Consider the following 22,809-nt stretch of genomic DNA (forward strand, 5'->3'; position numbering starts at 1 on the left):
TTTAATATACCTAGGGCACATTTTCTATTCTATTTTGCCCCCGAACCTAAAAAAAATAAAAGACAAGATACCATGCATGTTTTATTGCGTGAGCAACATTCTATTGCTTTATTCGACAATGAGAATGTTTACGCTTTTGGCTTTGTTTGCTTGCAAGTTGTCAACGTGGGCCAGCCACCCTTCTGCACTCATGCATCCTGTAGGCGCACATGTAGAATATACCTGCACAAATAGAAAAGAAATACATTTGTGTTCAGCTTTTTCACCTGTCCTGTAATATTTTAGTGGCACATTGTAAAAAAAATACTGTAAGAAAAAAAAAGAATGAAATGTAAGGAGAAAAGGTTGCAATGTTGACAAACACTGAGCTCTTTTTCTTCTTTAAAGCTCAACAAAAACAAAAACAATCAATAAAATAGCATGAATCAACCCAAGGAATACCTTTTAATCACATTGTGTGTACAATATGGACTTATATTTATGCATTGTATTTATTTATTCTCACCAACTATGAAATGATATGTCAAATAAACATGTTGTCTGCAGCTACAAATAATAATACATCAAAATCAATGTTTTGTTAATGAATTATTGACTTATTCAAGGCTCCAATTACTTCACCCCGAGTATTCACTTTGAAATATTTTGGGGAAAATATTGCATATTTTGTGTATTGCCACAAAAGGGCATAAAACAAAGAAACAAAAATGTTAAAAAAAAATAATAAAAATGTATAAACAACGGATAGATCTGAAGTTGACGTAAAATTATAAAGGTTGAAAGTAAAACCAATCATTTCTGACTCATTTTTAACACTTTTTTGAGTGGGACCCTTTTGGGTCCCTGATCATTTAGTGGGATTTTTTTTTTTTATACTGCCATTGCTCAAAAAATAATAATGAATCAAAATCAATGTTATGAATAATTGACCTATTTAAGGCTCCATTTACTTAACATCAAATATTCCACTTTCATATTTTGTGTTTTTGCCATGAAAAAATTATTTCTTGAACAAAAAGGGCATAAAACCTAAAAAAACATAACAACTTTATATTGACAGATAGATGTAAAGGAGATCTAGAGATTAAAGTGTTGATTATATATATATATATATATATATATATATATATATATATATATATATATATATATATATATATATATATATATATATATATATATATAAATATAAATATATACATGTGTGTGTGTTTATATATATATATATATATATATATATATATATATATATATATATATATATATATATATATATATATATATATATGTATATATACATATATATTTATATATACATATATATATATATATATATATATATATATATATATATATATATATACACATATATATTTATATATACATATATATATATATATATATATTTATATATATATATATATATATATATATATATATATATATATATATATATATATATATATATATATATATTTTTTTTTTTTTTTTTTTTTTTTTTAATATATATATATACATATATAACTTATTTCTACCATTCTTATGACTGAGACCCTTTTGGGTCCCTGATAATTTAGTGGGATTTTTTTTTTAAACTGCCATTGCTCAAAAAATAATAATGAATCAAAATCAATGTTATGAATGATTTACCTATTTAAGGCTCCATTTACTTAACATCAAATATTTCACTTTCATATTTTGTGTTTTTGCCATGAAAAAAATATTTTCTTGAACAAAAAGGGCATAAAACCTAAAAAAACATAACAACTTTATATTGACAGATAGATCTAAAGGAGATCTAGAGATTAAAGTGTTGATTATATATATATATATATATATATACATGTATATATGTACATGTATATATACATGTATATATACATATATAACTTATTTCTACCATTCTTATGACTGAGACCCTTTTGGGTCCCTGATAATTTAGTGGGATTTTTTTTTTTAAACTGCCCTTGCTCAAAAAATAATAATGAATCAAAATCAATGTTATGAATAATTGACCTATTTAAGGCTCAATTTACTTCACATCAAATATTTCACTTTCAAATATTTTTTGTGGAAAATGTTGCATATTTTGTGTTTTTGCCATGAAAAAAAGATTTTCTTGAACCAAAAGGGCATAAAACATATTAAAAAAAAATCGTTAAAAAAATAATTAAAATGTATAAACAACGGATAGATCTGAAGTTGACGTAAAGTTATAAAGGTTGAAAGTAAAACCAATAATTTCTGACTCATTTTCAACACTTTTTTGAGTGGGACCCTTTTGGGTCCCTGATCATTTAGTGGGATTTTTTTTTTAAACTGCCATTACTCAAAAAATAATAATGAATCAAAATCAATGTTATGAATAATTGCCCTATTTAAGGCTCCATTTACTTAACATCAAATATTCCACTTTCATATTTTGTGTTTTTGCCATGAAAAAAATATTTTCTTGAACAAAAAGGGCATACAACCTAAAAAAACATAACAACTTTATATTGACAGATCAGATAGATCTAAAGGAGATCTAAAGATCAAAGTGTTGATTATATATATATATATATATATATATATATATATATATATATATATATATATATATATATATATATATATATATATATATATATATATATACATGTATATATATACATGTGTATATATACATGTATATATACATATATAACTTATTTCTACCATTCTTATGACTGAGACCCTTTTGGGTCCCTGATAATTTAGTGGGAATTTTTTTTTTAAACTGCCATTGCTCAAAAAATAATAATGATTCAAAATCAATGTTATGAATGATTGACCTATTTAAGGCTCCATTTACTTCACATCAAATATTTCACTTTCAAATATTTTTTGTGGAGAATGTTGCATATTTTGTGTTTTTGCCATGAAAAAAAGATTTTCTTGAACCAAAAGGGCATAAAACATAAAAAAAAAAAAAAAACGTTAAAAAAATAATTAAAATGTATAAACAACGGATAGATCTGAAGTTGACGTAAAGTTATAAAGGTTGAAAGTAAAACCAATAATTTCTCACTCATTTTCAACACTTTTTGAGTGGGACCCAAAAGGGTCCCTGATCATTTAGTGGGATTTTTTTTTTTAAACTGCCATTGCTCAAAAAATAATAATGAATCAAAATCAATATTATGAATAATTGACCTATTTAAGGCTCAATTTACTTAACATCAAATATTCCACTTTCACATTTTGTGTTTTTGCCATGAAAAAATTATTTTCTTGAACAAAAAGGGCATAAAACCTAAAAAAACATAACAACTTTATATTGACAGATAGATCTAAAGGAGATCTAGAGATTAAAGTGTTGATTTTATATATATATATATATATATATATATATATATATATATATATATATATATATATATATATATATATAAATATGTATATATATATATATATATATATATATATATATATATATATATATATATATATATATTTATATATACATATATATATATATATATATATATATATATATATATATACATATTTATATATATATATATATATATATATATATATATATATATATATATATATATATATATATATATATATATATATATAACTTATTTCTACCATTCTTATGACTGAGACCCTTTTGGGTCCCTGATAATTTAGTGGGATTTTTTTTTTTAAACTGCCATTGCTCAAAAAATAATAATGAATCAAAATCAATGTTATGAATGATTGACCTATTTAAGGCTCAATTTACTTCACATCAAATATTTCACTTTCAAATATTTTTTGTGGAAAATGTTGCATATTTTGTGTTTTTGCCATGAAAAAAAGATTTTCTTGAACCAAAAGGGCATAAAACATTAAAAAAAAAAAAAAACGTTAAAAAATTAATAAAAATGTATGAACAACGGAGAGATCTGAAGTTGACGTAAAGTTATAAAGGTTGAAAGTAAAACAAATAATTTCTCACTCATTTTCAACACTTTTTGAGTGGGACCCTTTTGGGTCCCTGATCATTTAGTGGGATTTTTTTTTTTTAAACTGCCATTGCTCAAAAAATAATAATGAATCAAAATCAATATTATGAATAATTGACCTATTTAAGGCTCAATTTACTTCACATCAAATATTTCACTTTCAAATATTTTTTGTGGAAAATGTTGCATATTTTGTGTTTTTGCCATGAAAAAAAGATTTTCTTGAACCAAAAGGGCATAAAACATTAAAAAAAAAAAAAAAACGTTAAAAAATTAATAAAAATGTATAAACAACGGAGAGATCTGAAGTTGACGTAAAGTTATAAAGGTTGAAAGTAAAACAAATAATTTCTCACTCATTTTCAACACTTTTTGAGTGGGACCCTTTTGGGTCCCTGATCATTTAGTGGGATTATTTTTTTTAAACTGCCATTGCTCAAAAAATAATAATGAATCAAAATCAATATTATGAATAATTGACCTATTTTAGGCTCAATTTACTTAACATCAAATATTCCACTTTCATATTTTGTGTTTTTGCCATGAAAAAATTATTTTCTTGAACAAAAAGGGCATAAAACCTAAAAAAACATAACAACTTTATATTGACAGATAGATCTAAAGGAGATCTAGAGATTAAAGTGTTGATTTTATATATATATATATATATATATATATATATATATATATATATATATATATATATATATATATATATATATATATATATACATGTATATATACATATATAACTTATTTCTACCATTCTTATGACTGAGACCCTTTTGGGTCCCTGATAATTTAGTGGGATTTTTTTTTTTTAAACTGCCATTGCTCAAAAAATAATAATGAATCAAAATCAATGTTATGAATAATTGACCTATTTAAGGCTCCATTTACTTAACATCAAATATTCCACTTTCATATTTTGTGTTTTTGCCATGAAAAAAATATTTTCTTGAACAAAAAGGGCATAAAACCTAAAAAAACATAACTTTATATTGACAGATAGATCTAAAGGAGAACTAGAGATTAAAGTGTTGATTATATATATATATATATATATATATATATATATATATATATATATATATATATATATATATATATATATATATATATATATATATATATATATATACATATAAATATATACATGTGTGTGTGTATATATATATATATATATATATATATATATATATATATATATATATATATATATATATATATATATATATATATATAACTTATTTCTACCATTCTTATGACTGAGACCCTTTTGGGTCCCTGATAATTTAGTGGGATTTTTTTTTTTAAACTGCCATTGCTCAAAAAATAATAATGAATCAAAATCAATGTAATGAATGATTGCCCTATTTAAGGCTCCATTTACTTCACATCAAATATTTCACTTTCAAATATTTTTTGTGGAAAATGTTGCATATATTGTGTTTTTGCCTTGAAAAAAATATTTTCTTGAAAAAAAAGGGCATAAAACATAAAAAAACATAAAAATGTTGTATAGACAGATAGATCTAAAGGAGATCTAGAGATTTAAGTGTTGCATTTTTCTTTATATATTTATGACTTATTTCTCCCATTCTTATGACTGAGACCCTTTTGGGTCCCCCGGACCAAACTTGAGGGGAGCCCAAAAGATAAAAAAAAAATCAATATTGCTTTTAAAAATGAAAAATATGAAAATAATTTTTCAGTGTGCGGCCCTCGCTGTAAAAACCTAGGTGGCCCCTGATGTGAGCCAAGGCCCCACCTGCAAAGAAGGTCATGAGCAGCGCCACCCAGCCCAGGATGTAAGACCAGGAGAAGCGCCAGTCGCCAAAGCGCTTGCCCAGGAAGTTGACGGTCACGCCGGTGTAGACCGCCATGGCCAGCAGGACGAAGAGAGCTGGCGGCACACAAGAGGCTCATCAATATGAACACACACGAGGCTCATCAATATGAACACGCTCCATCGGTAATCCTCCGCTCACTTGAAACAAAGAACATGATCCCGGCGGCGAAGGAGCGGTTGAACCTCTCGAAGGCGGAGAAATGTGCGAAGGACAAGATGCCCGCGATGATGCCGGCGAAGCAGGACATGGCCGACAGGATCATGAACGCCCGCGTGGCGTTCCAGTAGGCTGGGGACAGGAAACAGGAAGCACACACACGTCATGTCACACAGCAGGTGTGGCCACCAGGTGGGACATTTTTTTTATGACACCCCTACTAATTTGTATTAGAAATGGCAACAGCTGAGGATGCATGTGCATGTACGAGCCAGTCTGCCCCACAACAAGGGGATAGAGGAAAAAGAAGGAACTTCTATAAACTTTTTGACTGGGGGGTCGGGGGGGCTTAAATCATTTGGCCAGGGGCCAAATGCATGCAAATGCTCCGCCGCTCCCAGTCTGTGGAACACTCTCCCTGACCACCTGAGGGCACACACAGACTGTGGATGCTTTAGAAAAAAGGCTTAAAAACCCTCCTTTTTTATTTAGATATATGTGTGCTAGTTCTAGCTATTAGGCTGTTCTAGTTTTTATTTTTATTTTTTTACTATTTATTTTACTTGTTTGGGGCAGCTATTTGTGGTTTTAGCGTTGTTGTTTTTTTATGCTATTTTTTAAATTATTTTTTAAATGCACTTTGAGGTTGTTTGCTCAATGTAAAGTGCTTTTACAAATAAAACATATTATTATTATTATTATTATTATTATTATAAAGTAACTATATATTAATATATAATGGATATATAATTAATAATTAAAATAATTGGTTATTGAGATCATGTGAAAATCCGACCCCTACATTGTTTACTTCCGTCACGGCCTTCTTAAAGATTTGTAATCAATCAATCAATCAATCAATGTTTATTTATATAGCCCTAAATCACAAGTGTCTCAAAGGGCTGCACAAGCCACAACGACATCCTCGGTACAGAGCCCACATAAGGGCAAGGAAAAACTCACCCCAGTGGAACGTCGATGTGAATGACTATGAGAAACCTTGGAGAGGACCGCATAGGTGGACATTTTTTTATGACACCCCTACTAATTTGTATTAGAAATGGCAACAGCTGAGGATGCATGTGCATGTACGAGCCAGTCTGCCCCACAACAAGGGGATAGAGGAAAAAGAAGGAACTTCTATAAACTTTTTGACTGGGGGGTTCACATTGGGCTTAAATCATTTGGCCAGGGGCCAAATGCATGCAAATGCTCCGCCGCTCCCAGTCTGTGGAACACTCTCCCTGACCACCTGAGGGCACGCACAGACTGTGGATGCTTTAGAAAAAAAGGCTTAAAAACCCTCCTTTTTTTATTTAGATATATGTGTGCTAGTTCTAGCTATTAGGCTGTTCTAGTTTTTATTTTTATTTTTTTTACTATTTATTTTACTTGTTGGGGGCAGCTATTTGTGGTTTTAGCGTTGTTGTTTTTTTATGCTATTTTTTAAATTATTTTTTAAATGCACTTTGAGGTTGTTTGCTCAATGTAAAGTGCTTTTACAAATAAAATATATTATTATTATTATTATTATTATTATTATAAAGTAACTATATATTATTATATAATGGATATATAATTAATAATTAAAATAATTGGTTATTAAGATCATGTGAAAATCCGACCCCTACATTGTTTACTTCCGTCACGGCCTTCTTAAAGATTTGTAATCAATCAATCAATCAATCAATGTTTATTTATATAGCCCTAAATCACAAGTGTCTCAAAGGGCTGCACAAGCCACAACGACATCCTCGGTACAGAGCCCACATAAGGGCAAGGAAAAACTCACCCCAGTGGAACGTCGATGTGAATGACTATGAGAAACCTTGGAGAGGACCGCATAGGTGGACATTTTTTTATGACACCCCTACTAATTTGTATTAGAAATGGCAACAGCTGAGGATGCATGTGCATGTACGAGCCAGTCTGCCCCACAACAAGGGGATAGAGGAAAAAGAAGGAACTTCTATAAACTTTTTGACTGGGGGGTGGGGGGGCTTAAATCATTTGGCCAGGGGCCAAATGCATGCAAATGCTCCGCCGCTCCCAGTCTGTGGAACACTCTCCCTGACCACCTGAGGGCACACACAGACTGTGGATGCTTTAGAAAAAAAAGGCTTAAAAACCGTCCTTTTTTATTTAGATATATGTGTGCTAGTTCTAGCTATTAGGCTGTTCTAGTTTTTATTTTTATTTTTTTAATATTTATTTTACTTGTTGGGGGCAGCTATTTGTTGTTTTTTTATGCTATTTTTTAAATTATTTTTTAAATGCACTTTGAGGTTGTTTGCTCAATGTAAAGTGCTTTTACAAATAAAATATATTATTATTATTATTATTATTATTATTATTATTATAAAGTAACTATATATTATTATATAATGTATATATATATTAATAATTAAAATAATTGGTTATTAAGATCATGTGAAAATCCGACCCCTACATTGTTTACTTCCGTCACGGCCTTCTTAAAGATTTGTAATCAATCAATCAATCAATCAATCAATCAATCAATCAATGTTTATTTATATAGCCCTAAATCACAAGTGTCTCAAAGGGCTGCACAAGCCACAACGACATCCTCGGTACAGAGCCCACATAAGGGCAAGGAAAAACTCACCCCAGTGGAACGTCGATGTGAATGACTATGAGAAACCTTGGAGAGGACCGCATAGGTGGACATTTTTTTATGACACCCCTACTAATTTGTATTAGAAATGGCAACAGCTGAGGATGCATGTGCATGTACGAGCCAGTCTGCCCCACAACAAGGGGATAGAGGAAAAAGAAGGAACTTCTATAAACTTTTTGACTGGGGGGTGGGGGGGCTTAAATCATTTGGCCAGGGGCCAAATGCATGCAAATGCTCCGCCGCTCCCAGTCTGTGGAACACTCTCCCTGACCACCTGAGGGCACACACAGACTGTGGATGCTTTGGAAAAAAGGCTTAAAAACCCTCCTTTTTTTATTTAGATATATGTGTGCTAGTTCTAGCTATTAGGCTGTTCTAGTTTTTATTTTTATTTTTTTTACTATTTATTTTACTTGTTGGGGGCAGCTATTTGTGGTTTTAGCGTTGTTGTTTTTTTATGCTATTTTTTAAATGCACTGTAGCACTTTGAGGTTGTTTGCTCAATGTAAAGTGCTTTTACAAATAAAATATATTATTATTATTATTATTATTATTATTATAAAGTAACTATATATTAATATATAATGGATATATAATTAATAATTAAAATAATTGGTTATTAAGATCATGTGAAAATCCGACCCCTACATTGTTTACTTCCGTCACGGCCTTCTTAAAGATTTGTAATCAATCAATCAATCAATCAATGTTTATTTATATAGCCCTAAATCACAAGTGTCTCAAAGGGCTGCACAAGCCACAACGACATCCTCGGTACAGAGCCCACATAAGGGCAAGGAAAAACTCACCCCAGTGGAACGTCGATGTGAATGACTATGAGAAACCTTGGAGAGGACCGCATAGGTGGACATTTTTTTATGACACCCCTACTAATTTGTATTAGAACTGGCAACAGCTGAGGATGCATGTGCATGTACGAGCCAGTCTGCCCCACAACAAGGGGATAGAGGAAAAAGAAGGAACTTCTATAAACTTTTTGACTGGGGGGTCGGGGGGGGGCTTAAATCATTTGGCCAGGGGCCAAATGCATGCAAATGCTCCGCCGCTCCCAGTCTGTGGAACACTCTCCCTGACCACCTGAGGGCACACACAGACTGTGGATGCTTTGGAAAAAAGGCTTAAAAACCCTCCTTTTTTATTTAGATACATGTGTGCTAGTTCTAGCTATTAGGCTGTTCTAGTTTTTATTTTTATTTTTTTATTATTTATTTTACTTGTTGGGGGCAGCTATTTGTGGTTTTTTTATGCTATTTTTTAAATTATTTTTTAAATGCACTTTGAGGTTGTTTGCTCAATGTAAAGTGCTTTTACAAATAAAATATATTATTATTATTATTATTATTATTATTATTATTATTATTATAAAGTAACTATATATTATTATATAATGGATATATAATTAATAATTAAAATAATTGGTTATTAAGATCATGTGAAAATCCGACGCCTACATTGTTTACTTCCGTCACGGCCTTCTTAAAGATTTGTAATCAATCAGAAATATCAAGCAGCTAAAATGCGCCCAAACATGGATTTTTAATGCTGATTTGACGTTTATTTTTTATTTTTATAATATCCAAAAAATACAATGATCGGGTTGTGTTATGTGTGACTATGTTTGTTGACATTTTTTTTTTATTTTTGCACCATGACTAGGGAAGGTTGTTTGGGTTGGGTCATAGACGTAAACGCTGTGCACGTATTTTGCATCGGTGTACAATTAACGGCCACTGACTTGAGTTACTTTTGTTGGCCACCGACAGACTCGTGCAAAGCTCTTCGAGTCAAAACTTGACCATATATGGATAAATCGTCCCAATTGGGCATACTGGCGGAAGTACTCAATTGGGCAAGATTGTTTTATAAATATCTCCGCCATGCCTGTATGGTTTGATTTCAAATTTTCAAGATGTATGCAGAGCCTAAATACACCAAAACCGGTACTAATAGGTAGGACAAGTTGGTTTTGCATAATAAGGAGACTTTTAGAAAATAGTGTAGATGAATAATGATATATATATAAACAAAGACATACCTTTTTAACAGATTTCTGGTTTTAGTTCCTAATTTATTGACCTTCTTGATGAACCAAATGAGGTTTTATTGGCCTCTAACTGGTGTTGTGTTCCAAAGGAAGGGTCTTACCGATGCTGTCGGTCTGCATGTAGCACTTGCCCGACATGCAGTACCTCCACAGACCCTGGTGGGCGAAGCTCCCCGACAGGCGGTACTGGATCCAGTAGTCGGTTGCCGCGGAGACCACCAGCAAGATGTTCCCCACGATGGCGCAGAACAGCCCCCCTCCCATGAAGCTGTACATCATGAGCGAGCCTCGGACAGGTTCTGGACCGGAGAAAAGCTCAGGTCGGTGGTGTGTACGTACTGTAAAGGTGACCTGACAAACGTTCTGGTTAAAAAAAAAACGGCTTCTGGTTATCTGTTGGAAGATTCTCACGACGGGAGAAAGTTTTCAAGGTCCGACTTCTCCTTGGCAACCGTCGCTAGCCAAAGGCTGGACCGCACAATATTTTGGCAATTTAGTCATAATTTTCCTCGACAAAAGTCCGAATTTTTATAAGAAAACTTTCAAATTTGGGCAATATTAGAATAATATTCCGAATTTTACTATGCAAAATTATAACAAAAGTCATAATTTTACTAAAAAAAAAATCACTATTTTATGAGAACAACAAAAAAATTGGCAATATTGTGACAAAAGTCGGAATTTTATATGACAAATGTCACCATTTTGCATTAAAAAGTCATAATTTTACACACAAAAAAACCTTTCTAGATATATATAAGTGTATTTACAACATTGATAATATATACATACTATGCAAATATAAAAAAAGCTTATTGTGAAAAATTAGTGGGAATTTTACAAGAAAAAGGTCACAGTTTCACAAGAAAAACTTAGACTTTTGGCAGTATTATAATAAAAGTCATCATTTTACTCCAAAAAAATCACTATTTTATGAGAACAACAAAAAAATTGGCAATATTGTGACAAAAGTCAGAATTTTATATGACAAATGTCACCATTTTGCATTAAAAAGTCATAATTTTACGCAAAAAAAAAACCTTTCTAGATATATATAAGTGTATTTACAACATTGATAATATATACATACTATGCAAATATAAAAAAAGCTTATTGTAAAAAATGAGTGGGAATTTTACAAGAAAAAGGTCACAGTTTCACAAGAAAAACTTAGACTTTTGGCAGTATTATAATAAAAGTCATCATTTTAATAAAAAAAAATCACTATTTTATGAGAACAACAAAAAAATTGGCAATATTGTGACAAAAGTCAGAATTTTATGTGACAAATGTCACCATTTTGCATTAAAAAGTCATAATTTTACGCAAAAAAAAACCTTTCTAGATATATATAAGTGTATTTACAACATTGATAATATATACATACTATGCAAATATAAAAAAAGCTTATTGTGAAAAATGAGTGGGAATTTTACAAGAAAAAGGTCACAGTTTCACAAGAAAAACTTAGACTTTTGGTAGTATTATAACAAAAGTCATCATTTTACTCAAAAAAAATCACTATTTTATGAGAACAACAAAAAAACTTGGCAATATTGTGACAAAAGTCAGAATTTTATATGACAAATGTCACCATTTTGCATTAAAAAGTCATAATTTTATGCAAAAAAACCAACCTTTCTAGATATATATAAGTGTATTTACAACATTAATAATATATACATACTATGCAAATATAAAAAAAGCTTATTGTGAAAAATGAGTGGGAATTTTACAAGAAAAAGGTCACAGTTTCACAAGAAAAACTTAGACTTTTGGCAGTATTATAATAAAAGTCATCATTTTACTCAAAAAAAATCACTATTTTATGAGAACAACAAAAAAAATTGGCAATATTGTGACAAAAGTCAGAATTTTATATGACAAATGTCACCATTTTGCATTAAAAAGTCATAATTGTACGCAAAAAAAACCTTTCTAGATATATATAAGTGTATTTACAACATTGATAATATATACATACTATGCAAATATAAAAAAAGCTTATTGTGAAAAATGAGTGGGAATTTTACAAGAAAAAGGTCACAGTTTCACAAGAAAAACTTAGACTTTTGGCAGTATTATAATAAAAGTCATCATTTTACTCAAAAAAAAATCACTATTTTATGAGAACAACAAAAAAATTGGCAATATTGTGACAAAAGTCAGAATTTTATATGACAAAATCACCATTTTGCATTAAAAAGTCATAATTTTACGCAAAAAAAACCTTTCTAGATATATATAAGTGTATTTACAACATTGATAATATATACATACTATGCAAATATAAAAAAAAGCTTATTGTGAAAAATGAGTGGGAATTTTACAAGAAAAAGGTCACAGTTTCACAAGAAAAACTTTTGGCAGTATTATAATAAAAGTCATCATTTTACTCAACGCAAGTCAACATTTTACAAGAAATACTGAACATTTGTGTAATATTAAGATAAAAGTTGGAATTTTACTCAATAACAGTCGCAATTTTACAAGAAAAGCTTAACATTTTGGCAATTTTATGAAAAGAGTCGTCATTTTCCTCAACAAAAGTCCCAATTTTTATAAGAAAGCTTTCAAATTTGGGCAATATTAGAATAATATTTATTATTTTACTAGGCAAAATTATGATAACAGTCATAATTTTACTCAAAAAAGTTCACTATTTTACAAGAACAACAACAAAATTGGCAATATTGTGACAAAAGTCGGAATTTTATATGACAAATGTCACCATTTTGCAATAAAAAGTCATAATTTTACGCAAAAAAAACCTTTCTAGATATATATAAGTGTATTTACAACATTGATAATATATACATACTATGCAAATATAAAAAAAGCTTATTGTGAAAAATGAGTGGGAATTTTCCAAGAAAAAGGTCACAGTTTCACAAGAAAAACTTAGACTTTTGGCAGTATTATAATAAAAGTCATCATTTTACTCAAAAAAAAAATCACTATTTTATGAGAACAACAAAAAAAATTGGCAATATTGTGACAAAAGTCAGAATTTTATATGACAAATGTCACCATTTTGCATTAAAAAGTCATAATTTTACGCAAAAAAACCCTTTCTAGATATATATAAGTGTATTTACAACATTGATAATGTATACATACTATGCAAATATAAAAAAAGCTTATTGTGAAAAATGAGTGGGAATTTTACAAGAAAAAGGTCACAGTTTCACAAGAAAAACTTAGACTTTTGGCAGTATTATAATAAAAGTCATCATTTTACGCAAAAAAAATCACTATTTTTTGAGAACAACAAAAAAATTGGCAATATTGTGACAAAAGTCAGAATTTTATATGACAAATATCACCATTTTGCATTAAAAAGTCATAATTTTACGCAAAAAAACCCTGTCTAGATATATATAAGTGTATTTACAACATTGATAATATATACATACTATGCAAATATAAAAAAAGCTTATAGTGAAAAATGAGTGGGAATTTTACAAGAAAAAGGTCACAGTTTCACAAGAAAAACTTAGACTTTTGGCAGTATTATAATAAAAGTCATCATTTTACTCAAAAAAATCACTATTTTATGTGAACAACAAAAAATCTGGCAATATTGTGACAAAAGTCAGAATTTTATATGACAAATGTCACCATTTTGCATTAAAAAGTCATAATTTTACACAAAAAAAACCTTTCTAGATATATATAAGTGTATTTACAAAGCCTCGGACAGGTTCTGGACCGGAGAAAAGCTCAGGTCGGTGGTGTGTACGTACTGTAAAGGTGACCTGACAAACGTTCTGGTTAAAAAAACGGCTTCTGGTTATCTGTTGGAAGATTCTCACGACGGGAGAACGTTTTCAAGGTCCGACTTCTCCTTGGCAACCGCACAATGTGGTGTCACGTACGGACTTGTGGAATGTCTGACAAAACACAAAGTTGCTTACCTCAAATCCTCAGGTTGACCTGACACTCCTACAAGGGCGGGCGAGGGCGAGCGAGAGAGAGAGAGAGAGTGACGGAGAGTTCAAGCGAGCACCGAGCGCTATGGCGAAAAGGAACCACGGGGGCCAAATCCCAAAAAGTTATCCCCTCCTCCTTTTCTGTCGATGGAGGCAAAATCCTTTGAGGCGACCGACAGGGGTCCGCTTGACGGGGCCCGCCGTCACGTGACTCTCGCAAGCAGGGGGGGGCGTGGATGGCGATGGGAGGTTGTTGGTGGCGCTCAGGGACGGGGGATGGGCCTTCTGGAAGCGCGGATGTGCAAAGGCTTGCAGTCCTGCTGTGTGGTCAATGGAAGCTGCTGAGGCGCGACCTTTTCTTTCAGTGTGCCTGGACCACCGGGGGGAGGGGACACACTAATCACATACATGTATACATACATCTATGTGATGTTGGACTACACATTACAGCTGCTACAAAATGTGTCTGCTAGACTTTTGACAAGAACAAGAAAGTTTGATCATATTACACCTATACTGTATATACCTATATGTATATATATATATATATATATATATCCATCCATCCATCTTCTTCTGCTTATCCGAGGTGGGGTCACGGGGGCTTCAGCCTAAGCAGGGAAGCCCAGACTTCCCTCTCCCCAGCCACTTCGTCCAGCTCTTCCTGGGGGAATCCCAGGGCGTTCCCAGGCCAGCCGGGAAACATAGTCTTCCCAACGTGTCCTGGGTCTTCCCCATGGCCTCCTACCGGTCAGACGTGCCCTAAACAACTCCCTAGGGAGGTGTTCAGGTGGCATCCTGACCAGATGCCCGAACCACCTCATCTGGCTCCTCTCCATGTGGAGGAGCGGCGGCTTTACTTTGAGCTCCTCCCGGATGACAGAGCTTCTCACCCTATCTCTAAGGGAGAGACCCGCCACCCGGCGGAGGAAACTCATTTCAGCCGCTTGTACCCGTGATCTTGTCCTTTCGGTCATAACCCAAAGCTCATGACCATAGGTGAGGATGGGAACGTAGATCGACCTGTGAATTGAGAGTTTTGCCTTCCGGTTCAGCTCCTTCTTCACCACAACGGATCGATACAGCGTCCACATTACTGAAGACGCCGCCTGTCGATCTCCCCATCCATTCTTCCCCCACTCGTGAACAAGACTCCGAGGTACTTGAACTCCTCCACTTGGGGCAAGATCTCCTCCCCAACCCGGAGATGGCACTCCACCCTTTTCCGGGCGAGAACCATGGACTCGGACTTGGAGGTGCTGATTCTCATCCCAGTCGCTTCACACTCGGCTGCGAACCGATCCAGTGAGAGCTGAAGATCCTGGCCAGATGAAGCCATCAGGACCACATCATGTTTAAAAAGCAGAGACCTAATCCTGCAGCCACCAAACCAGATCCCCTCAACGCCTTGACTGCGCCTAGAAATTCTGTCCATAAAAGTTCAGAACAGAATGGGTGACAAAGGGCAGCCTTGGCGGAGTCCAACCCTCACTGGAAACGTGTCCGACTTACTGCCGGCAATGCGGACCAAGCTCTGGCACTGATCATACAGGGAGCGGACCGCCACAATCAGACAGTCCGATACCCCATACTCTCTGAGCACTCCCCACAGGACTTCCCGAGGGACACGGTGGAATGCCTTCTCCAAGTCCACTGGTTGGGCAAACTCCCATGCACCCTCAAGGACCCTGCCCAGAGTATAGAGCTGGTCCACAGTTCCACGACCAGGACGAAAACCACACTGTTCCTCCTGAATCCGAGGTTCGACTATCCGGCGTAGCCTCCTCTCCAGTACACCTGAATAGACCTTACCGGGAAGGCTGAGGAGTGTGACCCCACGATAGTTGGAACACACCCTCCGGTTCCCCTTCTTAAAGAGAGAAACCACCACCCCAGGTCTGCCAATCCAGAGGTACTGCCCCCGATGTCCACGCGATGCTGCAGCAGAGTCTTGTCAACCAAGACAGCCCCACACCTTAAGGAACTCCGGGCAGATCTCATCAGGCATTAAAACAATTGCATAGAAATAAACAATAATACCCCATTTTTTTCAGTCAATATGTTAATATTCCAAAGTGTAAATTTCTCTTCTGTAAAAAAATCTCTGAAGGCTAAAAAGATGCAGCATTAAACTTGCCAAGAAGACTGAGAACAGGTCCAGCAGCAGCAAAACTACAACCCTGACTTGTAGAGGTAGGACTCTTTGACCACGTCACCATTCAGGAGGATTTGATTCCAAATCCATTATTGACGCATCTTTAATTGATGTATATTCATGTAGTTTTACATTCCTTTTTGTTTCACTAAACAAGAAATGATCACTTCCGACTTTAACAAAAACTATTCATCTGGAATAAGAAACACTTCAATTAATTCCCACATGTATTCAATTAATGAAAATGTTTGCAAAACCGGAACATAAGTGCCCTAAAATAAAGGATCTGGTCAGATCTCTCGGTGAGGTCGGTCAAATTTTACAACTGTCTGCACGACTTTATTTACAGTACATAAATCAACTATAATAATAATAATAATAGATTTAATTTGTAAAAGCTCTTCACATTGAGCAAACAACCTCAAAGTGCTACAGTGTATTTAAAAACATAAATACATACATCTAAAAAAAAGGCTTTTTTTAAAAAGAAGGGTTTTTAAGCCTTTTTTAGGGACAGCGTTCCACAGACTGGGAGCAGAAAGCCCGGTCTCCCATAGTTTGGAGCTTTGTCCTCGGAGGTTGGAGGAGGTTAGTCTGTCTGGAGCGGAGGTGTCGTGTGGAGGATTTGGGGGTGATCAGTTAGTCCCACTCCTTAATGATTCAGTCACACGCAGGATTCAAGGTTCAAGGTTCAAGGTTCAACTTTATTGTCCCCGCGGGGAAATTTGTCTTGGGCACAGTGCATCATTGCTTTCTTAACATACCCAAAAACAACAAAACAAAAACACAAGCACAGACACAACCACAACCAGACAACTAACATTTAAACATCAGAACATGGAGCTTGATAGACATAGGTGGCACTTTGATGTAGGCATAAAATCTACAGTATGGAGATAAAGATAAGGTACCAATGTGCATTGCACTAGAGCTCATGGATAAAGTGCTGTGTGCTAAAGTGCTTAGTTCTAAAGTGCTATGTGCTAAAGTGCTGTGTGCTAAAAAAAAGTGCTAACCTATGTATTAAAATTCTATTGCACATTGTTGGTCAGCTTAATGGAGGCTGGGACAAATGATAATTTAAGGCGGTTAGATTTGCATAGTGGGACCCGGAGTCTTCTCCCTGATGGCAGGGTTCCATATTCAGGAAAGAGTGGGTGTTGTGAGTTGGAAATCATTTTCTTAGCTTTATTCCTAACTGCCTGCTCATAGATGCTCTGTATAGGCTCATATTCTTTCCTCCCTACGATTTTCATTGCCGTTTTATGCATGCCGGCCAGTTTGCTTTTTAGCTTAACGGTTAGGTTGCCAAACCATGAGGTGATCCCGTATCTAATGATGCTCTCTACAATGGCACGGTAGAAAATCATCACGATGTGGCTGCTTACGCCGTACAATCTTAATCTTCGCAAAAAATATAGCCTCTGTTGCAGTCTATTGTACAGTTTGTCAATATGTGTCTTCCAGCAGAGAAGATTATCAATATGAACCCCTAAATATTTATATGAGGATACCTGGGTGATTTCCTGATTTTTGAAGACCACCGGCTCATGGTCAGTCACTTTCCTCGGATCCAAAACCATTTCCTGTGTCTTGGTCACATTTAAAATAAGATGGTTAGTGTCACACCACCTAATAAATAGGTCTATCTCGTCTTGTTACACAGAGGGGTCCGTATCCTTGTGTAGGAGGCTTAGGAGCACGGTATCGTCCGCAAATTTCACCATATAATTGTTAGGGTGCACAGTCCTACAATCATTGGTGTACAATGTAAATAGTGTTGGTGATACAACGCAACCCTGTGGGTTGTGTTGGGGATTCTCACAGGAATGAGGCAAAAATACAACCTTATCTACTGTACTGTACATCCTTTTCTTTATAATGACAGGACTTAACAGCAGTGTTGTGATGTGGACTAAGTGGGTGACTATTAACAAAATAACATAACATAACATAACATTAATAACATTAAAAATGTCTTTTTGACAAACTAGCACAAATGTTTAAACTAGCACAAATGTTTGCAACATTGGTGCGATTTGGACATGGATTAATAACTAATAGCAACCTTATGATTGTAACCCTAATGTATAGTATAACAATTAAAAATGTATAGTATAACAATTAAAAATGGCAAGTATTTTCATCATCATGACAGAATATTGTCATGACCGGTCTGCGAAAACAATCTGGAGGTAAAAGTATTCACATTTACTTTGGTGCACTGAAAGGTAAACACTAAGTGACATTGAAAACGTGCTTATTAATAACGCAGGTGCATTCTTATATTTCATACACTTGTAATGCCAAGTTTGAACGCATGAGGGCAGCATTTAGCCGACTTGCATGTGGATTTCTTTAAAAACAGTAAAAGACTACACAGTGTCGGAAAGCTGCTGGCCCAAAGAACTCCATCCATCCATCCATCCATCTTCTTCCGCTTATCCGAGGTCGGGTCGCGGGGGCAGCAGCTTAAGCAGGGAAGCCCAGACTTTCCTCTCCCCAGCCACTTCGTCCAGCTCCTCCCGGGGGATCCCGAGGCGTTCCCAGGCCAGCCGGGAGAAATAGTCTTCCCAGCGTGTCCTGGGTCTTCCCCGTGGCCTCCTACCGGTCGGACGTGCCTGAAACACCTTCCTAGGGAGGCGCTCGGGTGGCATCCTGACCAGATGCCCGAACCACCTCATCTGGCTCCTCTCCATGTGGAGGAGCAGCGGTTTTACTTTGAGCTCCTCCCGGATGACAGAGCTTCTCACCCTATCTCTAAGGGAGAGCCCCGCCACCCGGCGGAGGAAACTCATTTCGGCCGCCTGTACCCGTGATCTTGTCCTTTCGGTCATAGCCCAAAGCTCATGACCATAGGTGAGGATGGGAACGTAGATCGACCGGTAAATTGAGAGCTTTGCCGTCCGGCTCAGCTCCTTCTTCACCACAACGGATCGATACAGTGTCCGCATTACTGAAGACGCCGCACCGATCCGCCTGTCGATCTCACGATCCACTCTTCCCCCACTCGTGAACAAGACTCTGAGGTACTTGAACTCCTCCACTTGGGGCAAGATCTCCTCCCCAACCCGGAGATGGCACTCCACCCTTTTCCGGGAGAGAACCATGGACTCGGACTTGGAGGTGCTGATTCCCATCCCAGTCGCTTCACACTCGGCTGCGAACCAATCCAGTGAGAGCTGAAGATCTTGGCCGGAGGAAGCCATCAGGACCACATCATCTGCAAATAGCAGAGACCTAATCCTACAGCCACCAAACCAGATCCCCTCAACGCCTTGACTGCGCCTAGAAATTCTGTCCATAAAGGTTATGAACAGAATCGGTGACAAAGGGCAGCCTTGGCGGAGTCCAACCCTCACTGGAAACGTGTTCGACTTACTGCCGGCAATGCGGACCAAGCTCTGACACTGATCATACAGGGAGCGAACTGCCACAATAAGACAGTCCGTTACCCCATACTCTCTGAGCACTCCCCACAGGACTTCCCGGGGTACACGGTCGAATGCCTTCTCCAAGTCCACAAAGCACATGTAGACTGGTTGGGCAAACTCCCATGCACCCTCAAGGACCCTGCCGAGAGTATAGAGCTGGCCCACAGTTCCACGACCAGGACGAAAACCACACTGTTCCTCCTGAATCCGAGGTTCGACTATCCGGCGTAGCCTCCTCTCCAGTACACCTGAATAGACCTTACCGGGAAGGCTGAGGAGTGTGATCCCACGATAGTTGGAACACACCCTCCGGTTCCCCTTCTTAAAGAGAGGAACCACCACCCCGGTCTGCCAATCCAGAGGTACCGCCCCCGATGTCCACGCGATGTTGCAGAGTCTTGTCAGCCAAGACATCCCCACAACATCCAGAGCTTTAAGGAACTCTGCCCAAAGAACTCAAACAATTGTATTTGTAGTTTTACGTCTCCTCGCTATTGATACACTATATTGCCAAAAGTATTTGGCCACCTGCCTTTACTCACATATGAACTTGAAGTGCCATCACATGGAATTGTCCAAAATGTTTTGGTATCCTGGAGCATTCAAATTTCATTTCACTGGAACTAAGAGGCCAAGCCCAACTCCTGAAAAACAACCCCACACCATAATTCCTCCTCCACCAAATTTCGCCCTCGGCACAATGCGGTCCGAAATGTAGCGTTCTCCTGGCAACCTCCAAACCCAGACTGGTCCATCAGATTGCCAGATGGAAAAGTGTGATTCATCAGTCCAGAGAAGGCGTGTCCACTGCTCTAGAGTCCAGTGGTGACGTGCTTTACACCACTGCATCCCACGCTTTGCACTGGACTTGGTGATGTATGGCTTAGATGCAGCTGTTCGGCCATGGAAACCCATTCCATGAAGCTCTCTGCGAACTGTACGTGGGCTAATTGGAAGGGTGACATGAAGTTTGGAGCTCTGTAGCAAGTGACTATATATAATATATATATATATATATATATATATATATATATATATATATATATATATATATATATATATATATATATATATAATAAATCTCATGATGATTGAGGGAACCCCCCCTCATGAAACAGGCCTGTAGAGATGAAATAGTCTTGTGATTTTTTTTCCCACACACACACATATATATATATATATATATATATATATATATATATATATATATATATATATATATATATATATATATATATATATATATATATATATAAAACGTGCAGTGGACTCTAATTCAAGAAAATGTCTCTCCGTGTGCTGTTAAGACCTGTTGTAATACCAATATTGGACACACGAGGGTGACAATACGCCAACATGAATGTGGATTGAGGGCTGAGAGGTGGGATTCATATGTACATGTAATATGTAATACATAATACAAACACACACATATATATATATATATATATATATATATATATATATATATATATATATACATATATATATATATATATACAGCATATATATAAAAATACATATATATATATGCATATATATATATATAGATATATGTGTATATAAATATATATATATTTATATATGTATATATATATATATATATATATATACACAGTATATATATAAAAATACATATATATATATATATGCATATATATATAGATATATGTGTATATAGATATATATATATATATATATATATATATATATATATATATATATATATATATATATATATATATATATATATATATATATTTATATATATATATATATATATATACATACATAGCATTTTTGCAATACTATAATATTAATTGGAATTTTACTTAGTAAAATTATGACAAAAGTCATAATTTACCCAAAAAATGTCACTATTTTACCAGAACCAAACAATTGGCAACATGTGATAAGTCAGAATTTTTAATGACCAATGTCACCATTTTGCATTAAAAAGTAATAGTTTTACGCAAAAAAAGTAATAATTTTACAAGAAAATATTGCAATACTACAGAAACAGAAAGAATGTGAGCAATTGTTCCCAATTTTATAAGAAAAAAGTCGACACATTGTGAGAAAAAGACTGCTTTTAGTTCATTTTTCTTTATTTTTTTTGTTGATAATTGTTTTTTAATCTTCATGAGACCTGAGAAAAATGCCTCTCTCTTTAGGACCAGCCTTTCTAGATATATAAAGAAGTGTATTTACAACATTAATAATATATACATACTATGCAAATATAAAAAAGCTTGTTGTGAAAAATGTGTTGGAATTTCACAAGAAAAACTTAGAATTTTGGCAGCATTATAATAAAAGTCCTCTTTTACTCAACGCAAGTCAAAATTTTACAAGAAAAACTGAACATTTGTGCATTATTGTAATAAAAGTTGGAATTTTACTCAATAACAGTCACATTTTTACAAGAAAAGCTTAATATTTTGGCAATTTAGTCATAATTTTCCTCGACAAAAGTCCCAATTTTTATAAGAAAACTTTCAAATTTGGGCAATATTAGAATAATATTCCGAATTTTACTATGCAAAATTATAACAAAAGTCATAATTTTACTAAAAAAAAAATCACTATTTTATGAGAA

General features: G+C 34.5%; 2 protein-coding genes across 4 annotated transcripts in view; one reads left to right on the forward strand and one right to left on the reverse strand.

The window, feature by feature from the left end:
* vsig10l (V-set and immunoglobulin domain containing 10 like) overlaps nt 1-5,886 on the forward strand; it is a 54,231-nt gene extending 48,345 nt beyond the window's left edge. For both annotated transcript variants that reach the window (XM_061958755.2, XM_061958759.2), the window contains one exon: nt 5,693-5,886. In XM_061958755.2, coding sequence (XP_061814739.2) covers nt 5,693-5,730 — 38 coding nt within the window. In that variant the 3' untranslated portion in view covers nt 5,731-5,886. The remainder of the gene's footprint in view (nt 1-5,692) is intronic.
* On the reverse strand, nt 76-14,769 carry lim2.5 (lens intrinsic membrane protein 2.5). Of its 2 annotated transcripts, none has more exons than XM_061958760.2 (5): nt 14,607-14,769; nt 10,791-10,988; nt 5,969-6,118; nt 5,749-5,883; nt 76-222 (listed from the first exon to the last, which is right to left on the reverse strand). In XM_061958760.2, exons 2-5 carry the CDS (start codon nt 10,966-10,968, stop codon nt 161-163), a joined length of 525 nt encoding a protein of 174 aa, XP_061814744.1. In that variant the 5' UTR covers nt 10,969-10,988; nt 14,607-14,769; the 3' UTR covers nt 76-160. The 2 variants fall into 2 exon arrangements, with proteins under 2 accessions (XP_061814744.1, XP_061814745.1); XM_061958761.2 differs by lacking the exon at nt 14,607-14,769 and adding an exon at nt 11,029-11,174.
* Between the last annotated feature and the right edge of the window lie 8,040 nt (nt 14,770-22,809).

The sequence above is a fragment of the Nerophis lumbriciformis genome, linkage group LG04 (assembly GCF_033978685.3).
Source record: "Nerophis lumbriciformis linkage group LG04, RoL_Nlum_v2.1, whole genome shotgun sequence".
Taxonomy (NCBI): Eukaryota; Metazoa; Chordata; class Actinopteri; order Syngnathiformes; family Syngnathidae; genus Nerophis; species Nerophis lumbriciformis.

Excerpts from the sequence above, each read along its gene's own strand:
- lim2.5 (XM_061958760.2), bottom strand. The coding sequence starts at position 10,968 with ATGATGTACAGCTTCATGGGAGGGGGGCTGTTCTGCGCCATCGTGGGG. Across the intron at positions 6,119-10,790 it reads CATGCAGACCGACAGCATCG|CCTACTGGAACGCCACGCGG; the intron begins GTAAGACCCTTC and ends TCCTGTCCCCAG. Across the intron at positions 223-5,748 it reads GCTCATGACCTTCTTTGCAG|GTATATTCTACATGTGCGCC; the intron begins GTGGGGCCTTGG and ends CTATTTGTGCAG.